We start from the raw sequence: 21,283 nt of genomic DNA, 5'->3' as shown, positions 1-21,283 counted from the left end.
TGACTAATTGGAATCCCCTGGCTTAGATAATTCTGATTTGTTTCATGAGCTCAATATTGGGAACTCATCGTACAAAGGTGCCAACAGATCTTAAGGATTTATAGTTTGATGTTGAAAAAAGACACACGTTTGAAAACAAATGTATTATCTGAACGGAATGGGGGTTAAGTTTGGAAATAATTTCTCAGGGAGACCCGATTTGTACATTTGGCGAGGCACAAATGGCAGAGAGGGTAGGATCATCACAGGACATAAAATGGCCTTGGAGGCAGAAAGCATATTGGCTTGCTTAGAGTGAGGGCACCACAGTAAAGGCATTTCCCTATTGATGGAAAATCTCATTTAGCTGTTTTTTTTTTTTTTTTTTAATCTATTTATGAGAGACACACACACAGACAGAGACATAGGCAGAGGGAGAACCAGGCTCCCTGCAGGGACCCCAGGACCAGACCTGAGCCAAAGGCAGACTCAACCATGGAGCCGCCTGAGGGCCCCTAAGCTGGGGGTTCAGATGTGACGGGAAAGGCACCTGACCCTAGGCAATCCTTGACTGTGCTGGGTTAGTCAACAGACTCACTTCAAAGGATCTGAACAGTACTTAATCTGAAATGTGGAAAGACTACATGGGAGAATTAGCAGTCGCTGCTGCTGCATCAAGTGCCAGCCAGATTATACAACAGCAGTAGCCGCAGAATACGGTAAAAAAAAGAAAAAAGAAAAAAAAAGAAAAAAGAAATCAGACAGAAATGAAAAGATGAGCTAGGCTAAATAATTGCATGGGCCTTTCTGCCCTGTGCCCAAATTGTGGGGCTTTGTAACTCTCCAAACATTCCAAAAGGACAAGGGACAACGAGGAAAAGAATTAAGGTAGAAAAAGAAGAGAACAGAGAACAGTAGGCCCCAGGCGAGAAAATACCAAGCACACTTAATGGACTCAAAAACCGGCAGGCTGGGCTTCAGTGGCAATTACAAGCCGCAAAGGCCCAAAGCTCATACACATTCCTTTTACATGAACCACCGGGCTGCAGTCATAGCTTATAAGCTGTTAAAAAGTCCTAAAGCAAGCAGAATGAACACCCATCTCCTGCCCCCGAAATGCCAGGGGGTTCCCGGTCCCCAAAGGCGTAGAGGGAAGGCCCGCGCTTTGCTTCAGCCGGCGCCGGCGCCAGCCCCAGCCCCAGCCCCAGCCCCAGCCCATCGAACACATGAATGACCTTTCCCTGCAACACGCTGGGGCTCTGGGGCTCACCCCAGAGAACCCCCAACCGTGTGACCCTTGTGACCTCATCTCGCCGGGCGCCCGCTCCCGAGCGGATACCGACCCCGCAGGCGAGCTGCACTGTAGCGGTCGGAGGTGCGCCGCGTCCTCCGAGCTCCTGCAGGGCGGACAGCGGCGGCGACGAGGCGCGGCGCCGAGGCTCCCCCACCGGGCCCAGCCGCTCAGCCCCGCGCAGGACCAGCGCGCAGCTGCAGCTCCCCCAGGCCCCCCGCCCCCGCCCCACGTCGTCCGCGCAGGCGCACCACGTCCGGCGCCGCGAGGCCGAAGCCGGAAGTGTCCCTCGGCGCCCCGGATGCGCCGGGCGGCTGTGGTTGCCACGGCGACGGGCGCTCCCCGGGGCGGCTGATCCTCGCGCCTGGAGAACTATTAGTCCAGGTTTCCTTTGGCGGGCCCGGACGGTTGGGCTCGTCCTCTCGGAGTTCCCAGAATGTTCTTTTACCTGAGCAAGAAAGTGAGTTTTCCCCGCGGGGGCCCTCGCTTCCCCTTGGCTCTGGCGACCCGCGGGCGACTCCCGCACCCTGCGGGCGGGATCTGGCGTCCTGATGCCGGCTTCGCCTTTTCCCGCCTTCCACCCTCCTGCGTCGTCCAGCCTCGGACGGTCCCGACCCCGGATCGTTGTCGGCGGAGCCCTCAGCCCTCCGGCCCCGCTCTCCCATCCCTGCCCCCGCCAGCCCTGCAGGTCGCTGCGTGGCTCTCTCTCTCTTTCTCCACCTATTGTGTTGTCCAGGTGACTTAAAGTCTTCGGAGTCTCATCCGGAGAGAAAAGTAATTATAAGAGGGTAGCCCAGGTGTTGGCGTGTGGAAAGGGAATATGGACCGATGGTCTGGGTTTATACCTCCTCCTTCCCTTCTTTCCCGTAAAAAATTCATCAGGTGCCCCCCCCCCCCCCCCCATGTTCCTCCGCAATCAATGCCCTAACTCTGTGCACTTCCCTCTCTCTTTCCCAAATGGTAGGGCGCCAGGCAGGGCCGAGGGATCGTGCCATGGCCCTTTTCAGAACAGCTTACGCTTTTTTTTCTTCTGGGGGGCAGTGGAGGGTGGGGTGGGGGTGGGGCGGTGGATTTTCTTCAGCCTTCACCTGTAACTCGCTAACCAGCTCCTTCGCGGAAAGCTGTGCAAGTGGCTGTGGTTGCTTTTCAGATTGCCATTCCCAATAACGTGAAGCTGAAATGTGTGTCTTGGAACAAGGACCAAGGATTCATAGCATGTGGTGGTGAAGACGGATTACTGAAAGTTTTGAAATTAGAGACCCAGACAGGTAAATGAATGCAAGCCCAAGTGTTTGAACCTGATGGAAAATTGGCTAGTTATCATTTGTGCAGTGAGATTTGCTCACGGAGTTTGTCACTATGCGATTTTAATTCTTTTGAAACGAGAAAAAAAAACAAAACTCCCAAACGTTTAGTGGTGTTTTGGCAGTAAGTTAGTTCAGAGAAAGTAAAATGTAAAAATCAGATGGCTTTTTCTGAAGTTACTGATGGAAAAGAATGAAGAATGAGAACTAAATCACTATGTTGCCTTTTGCTCTGTCTGTTTACTGTGCCCTATTATTTGGAGTCTTAATAAAAATGATGTGAATTCGCATTTTGGTAAGGTCACAGAATCTCACATTTTGTCAGATTATTTGCAGGCCTGGATCATCCTTTCTGGTTCTCAGGTGTGTTAATAATTATTCACCTAGTTCCCAAGAACAGAAAACGAGACTTCTAAAAGTATTTTTTATCAATACATTTCTTGTGATTGCAGCTTGATTTCTCTTTTTTTTAGTTCTCTGGAATCATAGCAAACAGTTTCACATTTCCTTTAGCATCTGTAGTGTTGCTCTAGAATGGAGAGCTAAACAATCCTCCATCTACGTTGGAGATCTAGATGAGATTGGAGTGGGGATCTCAGCTCTGCCATGCTGAATGACTTTCAGAAAGTTGGTGAATGTCTTTGGGTTTAAGTGCACTCTTCTGTAAGATAAAGGGCCTAACTAAATTCCATTTTGGATTCAAAAGCTCTACACTGCAGCCCCAGAGCCTTTGCACTTGCTATTTTTGAGCCTGGACTACCCTCCCTTTCTCCATCTTTTCCCCACCTCACTTGGCTATTTCCAATTTATTCATCAGTCTCAGTTTATTTATTTTTAAATTTTTTTAAAATTTTTATTTATTTATGATAGTCACAGAGAGAAAGAGAGAGGCAGAGACACAGGCAGAGGGAGAAGCAGGCTCCATGCACCGGGAGCCTGATGTGGGATTCGATCCCGGGTCTCCAGGATCGCGCCCTGGGCCAAAGGCAGGCGCCAAACCGCTGCGCCACCCAGGGATCCCTCAGTCTCAGTTTAAACATAATTTCTTTAGAAAGTCTTCCCTAGTTCTCCCTCCCTCTAATCTAAATTAATCTCCCTCTGTTACTATCTCTTTATTATGCCTTTACTTCCTCAATTTTTAATTTTACATATATGCATATATATGCATATATATTTATGGGAGGAGATGAATGTGTGTTAAATATCTATTCCCTCAGTAGACTGCAAACTCTCTGAAGGGAGAGGCCTTAATATTTTGTGTATCATTTTATATTCAGAAGCCTCCACAGTGCATGGTACAATGTAGACATTCAGTGAATGAACTAATGAATAAAAGATTCTGCAAAATATAGTAAAAACCAATTTCCAAAGTCTTTGCTTTCTGATCCCTCTTATGCTTTAGAATTTTCAGTCTATATGTCATAAATATTTCTATTTGTGATCTTTTAGGAAAGAATAAGTAGCAATAATAATTACTAATATATTTAACATACTGGGTAAACAATGCTTTTTTAAAAATATATTTTGCTTTATATTGTCAGAATAATATCTTTATAAGGGGGCACATATTATTGTCCATGTTTCTACCATGAGAAATATAGATCAGAATGAGGCATACTTAAAAAAAACTTTCTAATATCATCCAGGAATAGAAACTCCTTTCAAAATAAGCAAGAAATGTCAAGTCTTATAATTAATAAGTCTTATTTAATATATTTGCCATACTATATCTTTTTTTCTAGATGATGCAAAATTGAGGGGTCTTGCAGCCCCTAGTAACCTTTCTATGAATCAGACTCTCGAAGGTCATAGTGGTGAGTCATGTAATTTTTAAAATCATATTTGAATAGTCTCTAGGCATTTAGAAACCATCTGCTTAAGGCAGAAATGTTATCATTTTTAATAATGGTGATATTTAGAGTAATCATTTCTGTTGAGCATAATTAGTTAATTGAGCCTAGAGTCCTTCAACAACTTTTACATGATTAAACAATATCTTCAGTAAATCTGAAACAAAGTAGGTCTTATTTTATATATTTATATATTAAAAAATACTGTTATTTGTCTATGGATAGAATCCTTTTTTAGAATCTGTCCTATGGTTCCAGGTGAGAGTGGACTTAAAGAGATATGACAACTGAATGCACTATATGATCCTAGATGAGAAAAACAAGTATCTATAAAGGACACTATATATGTGTGTGTGTGTATATATATATATATATATATATATATATATATATATTTAAGATTTTATTTATTTGTTCATGAGAGACACAGAGAGAGAGGCAGAGAAAGAGGCAGAGGGAAGAAGCAAGCTCCCTGCAGGGAGCCCGATGTGGGACTCAATTCCGGGACCCTAGGATCACGCCCTGAGCCAAAGGCAGATGTTCAACCACTGAGCCACCCAGGCGTCCCAATAAAGGACACTATTTGGACAATTGATAAAATTTGAATATGGACTGGCATTAGATAATAACATTGTATCATTGTTAAGTTCCCTAATTTGTAATATGGTTATGAAAGAGAATGTCTTCTTAGGAAATACACTAAAGAATTAAGGGATTAAAAAAAAACTAAAAAAGAAACAGTTGTTCCTATAACCCAGAGGTTTAACATATGCTCAAGAGTATATTACTAATAGAATGGAAAACAAGAGGGGGAAAAAGAGAAATTAGGGCATATATCAACCACAGATGGTCCCCACTCCCCTAAAAAAAACCCAGGTAATTAATATGATGTCCTTTGGGCATTATTATCCTTGGGAGTCATGCCAGTTGGGTAAATCTTACTTATATGTGTTTCTGTCATTATATCTATGGCAGCTCTTGCATCTGACCATAATAGGTGCCTCTGCTGGCCTGAAATAGGAACAAACATGAAAGTTAGTATCACATGTTGTAGGAAATGAGTAACAAGAGCCACTATGTTCCTATGAATATTTTTGAGTGATATTAAAGATGGGTTAGTTGCACAGGAACTTTATTGATTTTAACATGCACTTGATGTTTATTATAAAAATACAAATTTGAAATTGTAAACTTTTTTAGTTTCTAAATTGTTTTATAATTTTTTAGGTTCTGTTCAAGTTGTAACATGGAATGAACAATACCAGAAGTTGACTACCAGTGATCAAAATGGGCTTATCATTGTTTGGATGTTATATAAAGGTAGGCTAGGAGAGCTTATGTAACATTTCGCAGATTGGAGTCTGAGTTACAGCATTTGAATGGGGAAACAACATATTAGAAATAGACCCCTTTTAACCAGCAGCAGGAGTTCATCCTTGACTGCATAAGGGTATTATTTCTGGATTTATTCTTGCTTACTTTTCCTTTTAACTTTATTTATTTATTTTTTTGAATTGTGACCTTGCATAAAGAAAGTGAACTAGGTGACTGTTGGTTTTCTCCAAAATGAACTTAGGCCTTTAGCAGAATAGTTTCTACTTGAGATAGCTGTTTTTCCCCAGTTTCCAATAAGAATTATTTTCTGTGTGATCAGTGGCTAGAGTTAGTCCAGTGGGTAAAAACATTTATTAAGAAGTCAGGGGCAATATTCATTCCCTTTATTGAGTCATTTACCTTCTTTTTCTTTTATGGTACAGATTTTATCTCAGTTTTGACTATTGGCTCATGATTTGTACCTTTTGCCTACAAGAGAGAGCGAGAGAAGGATTAATTTAGGTGCATCACTATTACTAGAAAATAATGCGTCATACATGATCTCTTGGGGCCTGTAGCCATCATCTTTAAATTAGAAGGCTACCTTAGTTCCTGTGTGTTGTTTTGAAAATATTCAGGGTATACCATTTAAAAATTCTTAACTAAAAAAATGTGCTGTGGTACATGAATTTATGTTTTTCAAAGTTTATGTATGTGTGTATGTCTGTGCAGGGAGTAGAATGTGAGAACACAGAAGATGAGGCTAAACTGTGTTTTTTTCCAAGGTGGGTCTTCTCTGAGCCTCAGTCCTAAAAATGCCCTCCTTGACTAGTTATTCCAAATTATGAGATAATTTGCTTGGCTGTAGGCCAGAATTCCTGATACCAAAATGTTGTCAAAAACAAAACAAAATAGCGTTGTGATTTGCTTCACATTTGGTTACACCTTGAGACCTCTCACTCCAGCCTTGTGTACAAGAATGTTTTTGTTATTCAGCATTAGTGATGTAAAATCACTAAGTGATTTGAACTGTTGAAACTTTTTTCAAGCAGGCTTAGAGTTTTTAACCTAATGTACATGTATTTATTAATATGTTTATAATTAAATCACCGGAGAATTTCTGCATACATATGAAATTACCAAGGTTATTTTGTTTTTTTCTTTGATTAGTCTCTGAAGTTTTAGGCTTTAAGAAAAATCAGTGTTTTTGGCCTGTCAAAAGCAAATAAAGTTTTATTTTTTAATGGATGTAAAGGAAGAAAGAAAGAAAAGATGGGCATTTATTGTGTTTCCTGAGATAATCTTTGAAGCAGTTGTTGGTCAAGGCCTCAGCTTATTTTTTATTTTGTTTTTGCTGGATTTGAAGGTTTTATAGTTTAATGTCTCAGGCTGTAGAACATTTTGCAGTTACTTATTCCACAGTATATTTTATGGAATGTTTTCAACTCTTATGTGAAAGTTTTGACTTGTATTTTTTTTTTTTTTAATTTGTGCAAATAGGCTCTTGGTACGAGGAGATGATCAATAATAGAAATAAATCAGTGGTTCGAAGTATGAGCTGGAATGCTGATGGACAGAAGATATGCATTGTATATGAAGATGGGGCTGTGATAGTTGGTTCAGTGGATGGTAATGCTTTGTTGCACACAATACTAAGATCAAGATTTGGTTGGCATTTTTGTCTTTAGAGGTTTAATTATATGTTGGCTTTTTGACAGAAAAAGAAACATAAAAAAGAGAAAACAGTTGATATACAATTTGACATTCAGGGAACGTTTATTTATTTATTTATTTTTTATGTATCTTTTTAAGTAAACCCTCCACCCAATATGGGGCTCTAACTTAAAATCCTGTGATCAAGAGTCACATGCTCTATGGACTGACCAGCCGGGTGCCCCTAAGAAACATTTATTTTTAAGTATACTCATGTAAACAGTCTATTTTTTTTTTTTTATGTAAACAGTCTATTAAAAAAAATTTCCTACAGTAGCACTGAAAAAAAAAAAGTGAATTTTTCAGGATTAAAAAAATAAAAAAAAATTTTCAGGATTATTTTAAATGTGTCTGCCTAGTTATTTATTTTTATACTTGTTAGACTATTATAAATATGTAGATCTTAATTTCAAAAAGTATATAGGAATATAACAATCTGTCTATTTAAAAAAATTGAACTGTTGCATATAACTGACATAACATTAGTTTTAGATGTACAACATAATAATTTGATATTTTTATATGTTGTGAAATTATCCATCTGGTCATCTTTTAATAGAGCTGAGCATGTTATTGTGACTTGTGTTTTATAGCTTTAAAATCTATGTTTTTCAAATCTGAGTTCATAGAAAGCAATGGGGCTTCTGAGAGTCTGTATCTTCATTTTAATGTGAAACCCTATAGAGAAGTAATTTATTTCAAAATGATTTTCATTTTTCTTTTTGTTTTTTTCTAGTATAACTTCATTTATTCCACAAATATTCTGAGAGCTTACAAAATCACAGCTATAGTTCTAGGCACTAGATATGACAAAAAATATTTCAGATCTAGAGCAGGAGAGATGGATAAGTAACCAAGGAATTACTGTGCCTTGTGATGAGTGCTGAGACAGGAGAAATACAGCAATATGTAGTAGAAGTATCTAACCCAGGCTTGGAGGGATCAGTGAAGACATCCTGGAGGAATTGATATCTGCTGAGGCACTAGCTAACAGGACGGTTGGTTTGTAAAATGTCCTAGACCTATCAAGTAGCATTTGAGGAGGTCCACAGGGTTTGAACTTTAGCCATATGTAGGGTATTGAAAACAATTTTGAGAGTCAGTATAACATAACACCAAAAGGAGAAGAGTTTTATGTGATGAAATTAGAGACATTAACGGAAGCCAGAATGTGAGTTATACAAGGAGTTTGGACTTAACTTTATGGGCATTGAGGAGCAAATGAAAGCTTTTAAGAATGGGAGCAATGCGATCACATTTATTCTTTGGAAGCATCTCTGTGACTGTAATATGAAGACTGAAGGGAGCAAGAAAAATAGGGGGCCGGGTGTACCAGTTAGGGAATTATTCTGGTAATTCAGGTGAGAGGTGATGTTGGGTGGTAGCTGAACCAGGATAATGACAAAGAGGATGGAAGTAAGTGGGCATATGCTAGAGATACTTAGGAGGTAGAATAAATAGGACCTCGTTATTGATCAGTTTGGGGATGATGGGATGGGATTGTCTAGAGTAATAGTAATAGATTTTTAGCTTTGACAACTGGATGGATGGTGATACCATTGAAATAAGGGATGTGGGAGAAAGACTGATTGTGAGGGAAGATTTTGTTTTTGGGCATGTTGATTTTGTCATGCTGTAGGACAGCCAAGTAAAATATGTCTAGACCATAGTTAGATATATACATCTGTGGCTCAGAAATATCTGGGCTGGAGTCATAGTTTTGGGAATTACCAGCATTTAGCTGGTAATTTAAATCATTGTAGTAGATGAAAATCTGTGGGCCACCTGTGGAATCAGAACTTGCAACATTTAATAGAAGAGAATTCCATAAAGGATAGTAAAGTACAAGTGTTGGAGATAAAGGAGTAAACAGACTCACAGAAACCAAGGAAGAAGGAAGAGGTGGTTAAAAAAAAAGAAAGCCTGCAGTGTACCTAGCAACAGGCCATTAGGGACCTCATGAAGGCCATGTCTGTGGATCTGTGGGGGCGGAAGCCAGATTGGGCAGGGCTGTGGGTTGAGGGGGAAGATGGGGAAGTGGTGACTGCAGGTGTGAACTCTTTCAGGAAGCTTGTCCGGGAGAGGAATGGTGGAAAAGGGTAGTAGTTAGAGAGGAACTTGGGGTTGAGGGAGATGTTCTTTGTTTTGTTTTGTTTTGTTTGTTTTTATTTGAGGTGATAGTTTTGAAGAAGGATAGATCTGAATATATTTAAATACCTGTAAGAAAGGGCCTGGGAAGAAGAGTTTAAAGAGAAAGAAAATGTGAATAATCAGTAGAGGGAGATCTTTGCACATCAATGAAGGGCTTAGACCAGAAAGTAGGTAGACAGGTTCTCCCTAGATGGGTGTCTGGTTGGGGATATACCTCTTTCCTTTGTACTAGGACCCAAATAAAGGGTCAATGTGGATTTGTTTTTTTTTTTTTTTTTTTTAAAGATTTTATTTATTTATTCATGATAGTCACACAGAGAGAGACAGAGAGGCAGAGACACAGGCAGAGGGAGAAGCAGGCTCCATGCACCGGGAGCCCGATGTGGGATTCGATCCTGGGTCTCCAGGATCGTGCCCCGGGCCAAAGGCAGGCGCCAAACCGCTGCGCCACCCAGGGATCCCTGGATTTGGTTTTGTCCTGAATGTTTGAAAGTGGGAATGAAGGATTTTTCTTTTCTTTTCTTTTCTTTTCTTTTCTTTTCTTTTCTTTTCTTTTCTTTTCTTTTCTTTTCTTTTCTTTTCTTTCTTTTCTTTTCTTTTCTTTCCTTTCTTTCTTTTTTTTTTTTTGATTTTATTTATTTATTCACGAGAAACATGGAGAGAGAGAGAGAGAGAGAGAGGGGCAGGACATAGACAGAGTGAGAAACACGTTCCCTGCAGAGAGCCTGATGTGAGACTTTATTCCAAGACCCCAGGATCACAACGTGAGCAAAGACATGAGCTACAGGCAGACACTCAACTACTGAGCCACCCAGGCATTCCTAGGGATTGCTTTTTTTGAAAGCTTTTATTTTCTTTCCAAAGTCGAAGGTGAATTCATCTGCTAATTGGAAGTAAGGTCCAAGATTAGAATTTTGAAGAGAAGGCAGAAAGTTGGAAGCAGCTTCTATTTAAAATGTTTAATAGGCTGTCTGGCACATAGTAGTTGCTCAGTAAATATTTATTGACTGCATTATTGAACAAACACATAGTGCTGTGAAGAATGTGAGAGCTCTTTAGGGAAATATTTTTAGGGGAATTACTGGAGAATCATGACTTGAATTTTTAATGAAATAATTATGTTTTGTGTTTTATTTTAGGGAATCGCATTTGGGGAAAAGACTTGAAAGGTATACAGTTATGCCATGTAGCATGGTCTGCAGATAGTAAAATCCTACTTTTTGGAATGGCAAATGGAGAAATACATATTTATGATAATCAGGGGAATTTTATAGTAAGTTTATATACTTTCATATATTCATTAGTTTTAGTTACACAATTTTATGATGGTTTTATATATCATTCATATATGTATACACATTTATTATGATAGTTTGTTATCAAGAAAGTCTTCAATTTAGTTTTTTTTCCCATTTAGATTTTTTTAATTAAAAAAAAAAAAAGAGTTGCTTCAAGGTAAATGAATGCTTTTAGTTCTGAATTCCTGGTAACTGGGAAGGACAAGAGTCCAGTGTATTGAAGCTGAGGGATAATGAGTTGGATGAGGTATAGTTTATTCTTTCTGTCTTCTAATAGCAGAAGCCAAAGTTTACATGAGATACCATGATATATATTTAAAGGTATTATTTATTCATGAGAGACAGAGAGAGAGAGAGAGAGAGAGAGAGAGGCAGAGACATAGGCAGAGGGAGAGGCAGGCTCCATGCAGGGAGCCCAATGTGGTACTTGATCCTGAGATTCCAGGATCACGCCCTGAGCCAAAGGCAGATGCTCAACTGCTGAGCCACCCAGATGTCCTGATGTATGTATTTTTTCCAATGAGATTTTTATAACAAGCTATTCAAAGGTTGTTTGGAAAAAGAGAATGGAAGACTTAAACAGTAAGGAACAAAAATCAGGTCCATAGAAGAGGCTCAGCTGGCATGATCTCAAGGAAAACTCTACCTTTGTGAGATTCAGCTACATTTGATCTCTGATCTTACTTATGGGGCAGTTTTGTGTGTCGTGAGGGTGAGGACATTACATGAATCTACTTTTTGGTAGAGATGATAATAGCCAGCTTTCCCATGACACTTTGCTATTTTGTAGGTACTTTCATATGCCTCTTGTCACTTAGTCTCATAAATTCTCTGAGATTTTTTTTTTTAAGATTTATTTATTTATTCATGAGAGACACACACAGAGAGAGAAACAGAGACATAGGCAGAGGGAGAAGCAGGATCCATGCAGGGAGCCCGATGTGGGACTCGATCCCCAGGACTCCAGCATCATGCCCTGAGCCGGAAGGCAGATACTTAACCACTGAGCCACCCAGGCATCCCATCTGAGATTTTTTTAATTCTCATTTTGCAAAAGGGGAAAACTGAAGTTTGAAGTGGTTTGTCCGTGGATTGGTAAACCAGTAAGTGATGGGCCTGACATTTGAAACCAGATTCTTAAATCCTGTCTTCAGTGTTCTTTCTATAATACTCTATGTTACTCTGTTTTAAAATATGAAATATTAACCTAACTGATTCTCTTTAGATGAAAATGAAACTGAATTGCTTGGTGAATGTCACTGGAGCAATCAGTATTGCTGGAATTCATTGGTACCATGGCACAGAAGGTTATGTGGAGCCAGATTGCCCCTGCCTTGCTATTTGTTTTGACAATGGGAGGTGCCAAATCATGAGACATGAGAATGACCAAAGTATGTAATTTTTCTTTCTCTTTTTTTAGGGTAGAGAACTTACAAAATATCTTTCAATTGTTCTGAAGATTATAAAATTCTGTAGGCTAATTATTTTGCCATAGCTAATCTCACTTTTTTTTTTCTTTTTTGACTAGATCCTGTTTTAATTGACACTGGCATGTATGTGGTGAGTATCCAGTGGAACCACATTGGCAGCGTGTTAGCTGTGGCAGGCTCCCAGAAGGTTGTCACTCAGGATAAAGATGTAAACACTGTGCAGTTTTACACTCCATTTGGTGAGGTAAATGTCTTTTTTCTTTTCTGTGCAGTAAGGTAGGGGAAGAAAGAATGGAGGAAGAGGTGTAAACTTGTCACATTTTTGAAAAGGGACATTTTTTTTTAAAATTTTTATTTATTTATGATGGTCACACAGAGAGAGAGAGAGAGAGAGAAAGAGAGAAAGAGGCAGAGACACAGGCAGAGGGAGAAGCAGGCTCCATGCACCGGGAACCCGACATGGGATTCGATCCCGGGTCTCCAGGATCGCGCCCTGGGCCAAAGGCAGGCGCCAAACCGCTGCGCCACCCAGGGATCCCGAAAAGGGACATTTTGGGTAAAAATGTTGGAATACTAGGAATCTTGTCTTTGAGTAATATCCTCACTTGTAAGTCTTGATAGTTGTATTTTATCACGGAATTTAGTTTGTACTCTGTGCATTTAGAAAATGAGCTGTTTCACCTAAGAAATCACTGTGCAGGAGTTATTTTCTCTGTGATCTGAATGTGCATCTCTTTTTCCCAGCTGGTTTTCTTTTTTTTTTTTTTTTTTCAGAAAGGGAACACAAATAACTTTTAACAATTTTATTTGTTTGGTTTTCTTTTTTTTTTAAAGATTTTATTTATTTATTCATGAGAGACACAGAGAGAGAGAGAGGCAGAGACACAGGCAGAGGGAGAAGCAGGCTTCATGCAGGGAACCTGATGCGGGACTTGATCCTGGGTCTCCAGGATCAGGCCCTGGGCTGAAGGCAGCGCTAAACTGCTGAGCGCCCCCAGCCTGCCCCCAGCTGATTTTCAAGTTGGTTTTAATGGAATTTAGTTTCAGCTTAATATTTTGGATTTTATTGTGATATATTAAATCTACATAGATATTAAACACAACATATCTGTCTCTCCCTCCTTAAGACTTCTTTTTTTTTTTTTTAAAAGACTTTATTTATTTATTTGAGAGAGAGAGGGAGGGAAAGGGAGAGAGGAGAGAGCAAGGAGGGAGAGGGGCAGACGGAGAGGAATGGAATTCCAAGCCGACTTCCTTGAGCTCGGAGCCTGATGTGGGACTTGATCCCAAGATACATAAGATCATGACTTGAGCTGAAATCACCAGTTGGACACTTAACCAGCTGAGCCACCCAGGCACCCCTCCCTCCTTCAGACTTCTAATAGTTTTAATTTGTTGAAGAATAACCAACTATTTTAAGAAAGTCTACCTTAATAACTAATCTTAGGTGATGCTATGTTAAAATACAAGCATTGTTTTAATAAATGCATGTGTTATCCTTCTCAGTAGTATTATTAATATTTTAAGATTTTGTTCATTTATTTGAGAGTGTGGCCTCTGCAGAAGGGGAGAGGCGAAAGGGAAGGGAGAGGGACAAGCAGACTCCTTGCTGATTGCAGAGCCCAGTCCTGGGCTCTCTCTTAGGAACCTGAGATCATGACCCGAGTAGAAACTAAGTCAGTTGATTAACCTGCTGAGCCACCCAGGCACCTCTAAGGAATTTAGTTTTTAAGAAGAATTTTATTGAAGTAGTAGTGGAAAATATCCAATAGGAGAATTAATATATTGTGAATTTTAAAGAATTTAGAAAGTGAGAACTTATTAGTAACTAAACTTGATAACTTTTTACCAATTTTATTTTCTGTCTCTAGACTCTATTTGGTCCCTGTTGTTTTTTTACAAATTCATCACAGACTTGAATAATATGTGTTTTTGCTACAGAAAAGCCTTACCCGGTTGTTTTAATATTTTAAAATACATTTTAGTAATTTCTCTGATGGTAAGAAATAGTATCAGCTTGTGCTTTTGAATCAGTGTCTCAGAATACCCAGTTGAATGTGATGTAGAGAACAGATTGTACGTGCTAGTTAATGATATTTCTGATAGATGTTAAAAGCCAAGGAAGGGCAGTCCGGGTGGCTCAGTGGTTTAGTGCCACCTTCAGACCAGGGCGTGATCCTGGAGACCCAGGATCGAGTCCCATGTTGGGCTCCCTGCATGGAGCCTGCTTCTCCCTCTGCCTGTGTCTCTGCCCCTCTCCTTCTCTGTGTCTCTCATGAATAAATAAATCTTTAAAAAAAAAAAGAAGCCAAGTAAAAACAGAAATACAGTTCTCAAGGTTCCTAACTATTAAGAATCCAAATTTGTTCTTAATTCATGTTCTTTATTGGTAATTTTTGTCAACCACTGGCTTATTTATTATATTATTTTATCTGCTTATTTTTCTTAGTTCAACCTTCTTTAAGTAGAAAAACATGGATTCTAAGGCCTCCTTGTTTTATCTTGCAAAACAGTGTTATGTGTTAAATTGAAAACTGTAAGTTGGTTTGGTTGTGATTGAAGGTATCTAGCATAGTTCCTCAATGTATAATTAGTTGCTGAGTATTTTTTTGAATGAGTGAGTATATGGGGGACTTATTTTGGATTTATGTTATTAAGATCAGGAAGGTAACTTGGAAGGACATTATCTAAAATTTAAACCTAAGGGAACCTCAGGGAAGCATTTATTTTTGATTCAGAAGGCTTGAGTCTTCTGGCTCTTACCCTGTAGTCTTAGCCAGGGAAGGGGATAACAGAACATGCGTTTGTAGTCAAGTTGGCCTGGTTTTGGCTTTGAATTCTATTTCCTCAGTGTTGTCTCACTAGGAGAACTTATTTCACCCCTGAGACTCAGTTTACTTATGTTCTGAAATAAAGGTAACACCTCATGGCACTATTATAAAAATTACAGGAGATAACAATGAGGAAATGCCTAATCCAGTGCTTAGTGAGTGAATGCTTAACTACAACGTGGGTTTTCTCTCGTTGCTGCTGCCATCACCTGGCTGGCTTGCAGAGTTGGGAGATGGCCTTATTCTTCTAGGGTGGGCCCTTGATACCAGGAGTGCTGCTTGTGAGAGCCTGTCTTCTCCCTTTGATTTCATACAGGCAACAGGACAGATAGAATGGACCCTCCTAGGTTAAAACATTTTTAACCCCTCATCAGTTTCCCTGGCAACATGGAGTTTAATACATTAAATCTGACTTTCGAGTGTATCTGCTTAAGAACAAGGGACACCCCAGAACAATTTGTTAAACTTCTTTGGTCTGTCCCAAAAGCATAGATTTGCAATATTTTCTTTTTATGGCCACATTAAAATGTCTTTGTATTAACTTATTCATTTGTTAATTTAGCCATAAAATGGGCTATATTGAATTGAAAAGTGTAAGTTGGTTTGGTATGGTTGTAATTAAAAGTATGTAGCATGTCTTCATATATAAAGACATTAGCTTGAATGCAGGATACATTTATTTACTTAGTAGATATTTACTGAGTACCTGTTTGCCAAGCAGTCCATGAAGGGATAGGGACATAAATGTGAATATGATGAAGTTAGAGCTCTCAGGTAGCTCACTCTCTGAATTCTTTGGACCCATAGAAGGAGGGAGAAGGCAGGAAACAATATTAAGGTTGTGTCTTGGAGGATGGAGACCAGGATGCAGGAGGTAGAGTAAGGCCAGAGAGGCATGGGGAGAGGGAAGGAAGATCTCAAGCAGAAGAGATATATTATCTGGGCCAAAGGTTTAGAGGCACAGTAACATTTTCATGAGGGAGGATGCAGGATTATGGCTAAATAGTAAGTACTGAGGTAAAGAGTATAGTTTTGGGCCACATGGCAAGAGGCATTGTATACCCTGCTAAAGGTATGGAAAGAGGCTGGGAATGAGAAAAGAGATGAAAGGTAAAAATTGCAGTTAGACCATTACCATAGTTCATTCAGGAAAGGAGGCAGAGGCAGTGGAGGGTAGATGGGAGTGAAAGCAGTAAGCCTTCGTGACCAGTTGGCTGCAGGGGTTGAAAGAGAAGCCAGACTAAAGATTGCATTTATTCTACCACAATGCTTCATTCATTCCAAGAGGCACAATTTTTTTTAAAGATTTTATTTTTAAGTAATCTCTACACCCAACATGGGGCTCAAATTCACAACCACTGACTGAGCCAGCCACGTGCTCCCAAGACACAGAATTTTTTACAACTCAAAATTGGGATGAATCCTGTAATCAAAGTTAACCTATTTTAATTAACAATGTGTCTTATTCTTTCCTGAGTTGTACATAAAGATGCATATTTAGATCTCAGGCTTCTTAGATTTGATGAAATTAGATACTGAATTCTTTCACTTTTGTTCGTAAATTTCTCATATAATGTATGTTTTTCATTATAAAAATTCAAGGAAAATAATTTTAAAGTGAGTAGTAACCTTTCACAAAATAATTTTTATACCACCTCTGATCTCTATGAAGTGATTGGCAATGTTTATTTTATTTAATTGTGATTCTTTAGGCTAAGTATAATTATTTTTTTCAGCATTTGGGTACTTTGAAAGTTCCTGGAAAGCAAATGTCTGCACTGTCTTGGGAAGGAGGAGGACTGAAAATTGCACTAGCTGTTGATTCTTTTATATATTTTGCAAATATTCGGCCTGATTATAAGGTGAGTATTGTGAGCAATTGTTAAAAAAAAAAGCTGTATTTACTAAATAATTTTGTTATCGCTCAAAGTATAATGTATATTTTCTGCCTGTATTCATAGCCACTTTATTTTAGAAATCAGATGAAAGGAGGTGTTTTTACTGTGAAGACTTGATTTTTTTAAAGATTTTATTTATTCATGAGAGAGACAGAGGGAGAAGAAGGCTCCCCTGGGGAGCCGGATGTGGGACTTGATCCCTGGACCTCAGGATTGTGCCCTGAGCTGAAGGCAGATGCTCAACCATTGAGCCACCCAGGCGTCCCAGTAGGAAGACTTTAGAACCAGAAAACTCAGGCTCAGCATACTCAAAAGAATAATTGAAAAGAGATTGATGTAGGGTTTATTACAAAGGTACAAGCAGGCTTAAGGGGTCCAGTAAGGGATGACAGTACAGGCATCCAATGATTGGCAACAGTGGGCAAGATAAAGAAGTATTGTTCTTGGAACCCACTAGAGCTGTGGCTATGCAAGAGAGATTATCCTGTGGGAGCACAGCCTCTGCCGGCTTGCTGAGTAGAAAGAGCTCTGGGGAAGAAATACTTCAGCCCATCTCTCTACCTGCTCTGGTGCCTTCTATTGGCCAGACCCAGTGGGAAACCAGAAGGCAAGGTAGGCCCACATGATGGAGTTCACAGAAGTTAGTCTTCAGGGAAGAGAGCAGGGTAAAGAAAGGCAGAGAATAGATCAAAAGGGGAAAATGAGAATAAGCAGCATAATACTAAGCAATATTTTATCTTAAATTTAACATTTGACCCAAAACAGGTTTGGAAGAATGAGATTAATTAATCTGGTAAACTACTAAGAATATTTGTTATGAAAAACTTACTTCATTTTTAAAAGGCAAAACACCTTGGAGAACTGTCTGATTTTAGGGGTAAGGTGGGAAAAATACATGATGAGCCTGGAGCCTCTGATAGTGCCAGAAAGTAAGGAAGTGCTCAAAACACAAAAGGATGGGGCTTACCTGGAAGAGTTCCTGAAGGCCAAAACTAGAACAATTTTTTTTTTAATCTTTTTTTTTATATTTTTATTTATTTATGACAGTCACACACACACACAGAGAGAGAGAGAGAGAGAGGCAGAGACACAGGCAGAGGGAGAAGCAGGCTCCATGCACCGGGAGCCTGATGTGGGATTCTATCCCGGGTCTCCAGGATTGCGCCCCGGGCCAAAGGCAGGCGCCAAACTGCTGCGCCACCCAGGGATCCCAAACTAGAACAATTTGAGCAAGAATATAAATGATGTAGTATTGGATTGTAACTCACATTATAAAATAAATGCTCATGAGCAAAAACTGATCTAAAATAAACTAAATAAATGGGGGAGAAGAGACCAATATTCCTTACAGAAGTATTCGAATTACTTCAATACTACTACCCCAGCTGATACTCTGCTTCCCTCACTTGAATGGGAGTTGCATTTAGTGACTCACTTCTGAAGAGCAGAAAAGGGGAAAAAGAAAGTCACTTTATAGTGGAGAGACCTAGCAGATACCACCTTGTCCAGGTGATCAAGGCTGGCATCATCAGTGGTATCATACAGATATCATGTACCCCCTCATGCGGTGCATGAGAAGAGCTCTTCACTTCTGTGGTGGTCTCCCTGAAAACTGATAATCCTAATCTGAGCAGGAGAAAAACATCAGACAAATTGAAGGACATTCCACAAAATACCTAATCTGACCAGGGCTCCTTAAAACCATTTAGGTCATTAAAAATAAGGAAAGACTAAAAGTTATCACATTCCAGTGGAGTCTGAGGAGATATGACTACTAAATATAATGCATCCCAAATAGGATTCTGGGAGAGAAAAAAGACAATAGGGAAAAACTAATGAAATCCAAACACAGTGTGGAGTTTAGTTAATAAGACTGGATCAGTCCTGGTTTCTTAGTTGTGACAAATGTACCATGGTAGTGTAAGATGTTAATAATAGGGGAAAATGGGAGAGGAGTATAGGGAACTGTCTCTTATCTTCGTAACTTTTGTCTTTTTAAATTTTTTTTAGAGAGAGCACATGCAGAAGCAGGGATGTGGGGATACATAGGGAGAGGGGGAGAGAGAATCTTAAGCAGTCTCCATGCTCAGCATGGAGCCCAACACGGGGCTCAATCTCACAACCCTGAGGTCACTACCTGAGCTGACATAGTCAGAGGCTTAACTGATTAAGCCACCTGGGCATCCCTGTCATTGTAACTTTGTATAAATCTAAAACTATTTTAAAGTAAAAATTTATTTTAGAAGGTACTCATAGTATAAAAGGAAATATGCCTTAGTTTTGAATAATAAACTCAGTCATGATAATATCAATTCCGAATATTGATTTATTCACAATTACATATGAATATATTGGGAGAGTTAGCCCCAGAGAAAAAAGTTCCATTAAGTTCTCTAAGTTCCACAATCAATACATATGTGATACGGAGGTAAATAACAAAATAGTCGAAGCTCAGAGTTGTTCATGGCTCTCCCTGGGAGGAAATTAGTCAGTGGGGTCTGCATTTTATATTTGTTTTAAATAAGCCATATAGAATTATTTAACTCTAAGCTATGTGCATGTGTTACTCTGGTGAAAACAAATGTAGAAAATGTGGATGGGAGAAAAAGCAAAGAATCTGTTTTTGAATTTTGGCTTGGGGGCCTAGGATTTAAACTTTCTAGGGACCAGTCATCCTGCTGTCCCCCATGCTGCTGTTAATGACTGACATTTTTACCACTGAAGCTTAAATCTCATAAATGAAAATAAGGAAAGTTAAACTAAATTGATCTTTGCAGTACATTCTTTGTTTGACAACTGTATTATTAATATTAGATTTTTTTGGTTATTTTAGTGAGAGAAGGTAGTAGGCTGAATGTTCAGTCCTATATTCTGTCTTGTATTGTCTTGTATAATGTTCTGTCTTATATTCCTGAAGAAGATATTTTGTCAGCACCCAAAAACCACATATTTATGGTATACAGTAAGATTTTTCTTTCCCCGTGTTAAATATTGTCTCTTTCTCTCTCTCTCCCTCTCTTCTTCCCTCCTGTTCTTTGCATCTTCCTTTCTTCCTAGTGGGGCTATTGTTCAAATACTGTAGTTTATGCTTATACCCGACCTGATCGTCCAGAGTATTGTGTTATCTTTTGGGATACAAAAAACAATGAGAAATATGTGAAATATGTGAAGAGTCTCCTTTCTATTACTACCTGTGGAGATTTCTGCATTTTGGCTACAAAAGCTGATGAAAATCATCCTCAGGTAGGTGTTCTTTATATGTTAAAGCTGAGATGGGTTAACTTTTACCTTCTCAAGCATAGCTTCTGTACAGGTAGGTACCACAGAGTATTGGGTCTACTGGCCATGCTTGTCTAGACCTCTGTTTTGGAAAATTATGTGACTCCGTTGGTTCTTTATCCTGTACTTTTTTCTCCAATCAGCTAATCCATTAGCATTTCATATTGAGTGGCTGAATACAGTAGCTTTTTGCCTCTGAAATATATTTAAAATGTGATAATCCTTTGCTAAGTTAAAATTCTGCAGAAAAAATGAATATCCAGACATCTCAAGAAATTATGTAACGATAACCATTATAACATCTGGGGTAGCTTTGATGTGGAGAAATATACTTTTACTTGGAGTTACATTGCTTTAAAAATCAATGTCTCAGAGTAGAAAATAAATAATGTAAATAATACCTTTTAAAAAAGTATGGTAACAATTTAAATATTTGCAGAATCATAAATTTTTCAAAAAAGGCTTACCATTGTCCTTGGCCAGTTTATAAATTATTTTATCTTATTAAAAATAAAGAGTTTTTAGTTAAGGTGGCCATCTGAACAGCCACCTTTGGCTCTGTTCTCTCCTAAAACTCACTAAAACAACAGTAAAGGTATTTTAAAAAAAAAAACTCATAAGCCCATAGGGACCAGAAAGGGAGAGGAAATGGCAGCATACTTTCAGAGGTTAAAGAGAAGGTGGATTAGTGGTAATTACCTTAGCAGACCTAAGAAAGCTGAATCCTAAGTCATCAATGGAGAAGGCAAAGAATTAACCAGTTTTTATCCCAGAATCCCAAAGAGACACAGGACTTAATGGTACCTGGTAGGAGAAAGAATCAAATGGAAAAACAATTTGGAAGTACCAGGGCTTATGCAAAAAGGAGAAAAAAAAAAAAAAAAAAAGGCATGTAAAGAGTCCTATTTAGATAATCTGACCAATTCAAGAGAAAAGACCTCTTAA

The 21,283-nt window shown here is 39.1% G+C and overlaps 1 protein-coding gene and 1 long non-coding RNA gene across 3 annotated transcripts in view; one reads left to right on the top strand and one right to left on the bottom strand.

Moving 5' to 3' along the window:
- Window positions 1-1,542: 1,542 nt before the first annotated feature.
- The window catches only part of WDR35 (WD repeat domain 35), a 58,426-nt gene continuing 38,685 nt past the window's right edge, over window positions 1,543-21,283 (top strand). Inside the window, exons 1-10 of the mRNA XM_025454585.3 lie at window positions 1,543-1,730; window positions 2,421-2,538; window positions 4,317-4,388; window positions 5,652-5,744; window positions 7,239-7,367; window positions 10,742-10,875; window positions 12,126-12,291; window positions 12,429-12,574; window positions 16,898-17,023; window positions 20,117-20,302. Of these exons, the coding sequence (XP_025310370.1) occupies window positions 1,707-1,730; window positions 2,421-2,538; window positions 4,317-4,388; window positions 5,652-5,744; window positions 7,239-7,367; window positions 10,742-10,875; window positions 12,126-12,291; window positions 12,429-12,574; window positions 16,898-17,023; window positions 20,117-20,302 (1,194 nt within the window). The 5' untranslated portion in view covers window positions 1,543-1,706. The remainder of the gene's footprint in view (window positions 1,731-2,420; window positions 2,539-4,316; window positions 4,389-5,651; window positions 5,745-7,238; window positions 7,368-10,741; window positions 10,876-12,125; window positions 12,292-12,428; window positions 12,575-16,897; window positions 17,024-20,116; window positions 20,303-21,283) is intronic.
- Window positions 4,384-21,283, bottom strand: part of LOC125752715 (uncharacterized) — a 58,853-nt gene continuing 41,953 nt past the window's right edge. For both annotated transcript variants that reach the window (XR_007402844.1, XR_007402843.1), the window contains 2 exons: window positions 6,159-6,227; window positions 4,384-5,435 (listed from right to left, as the gene is read on the bottom strand). This is a non-coding gene — a long non-coding RNA (uncharacterized LOC125752715). The remainder of the gene's footprint in view (window positions 5,436-6,158; window positions 6,228-21,283) is intronic.

This window comes from Canis lupus, chromosome 17 (genome assembly GCF_003254725.2).
Source record: "Canis lupus dingo isolate Sandy chromosome 17, ASM325472v2, whole genome shotgun sequence".
Classification (NCBI taxonomy): domain Eukaryota; kingdom Metazoa; phylum Chordata; class Mammalia; order Carnivora; family Canidae; genus Canis; species Canis lupus.
Note: the sequence above shows the minus strand (reverse complement) of the source record. Positions and strands in the feature narration are given on the sequence as shown.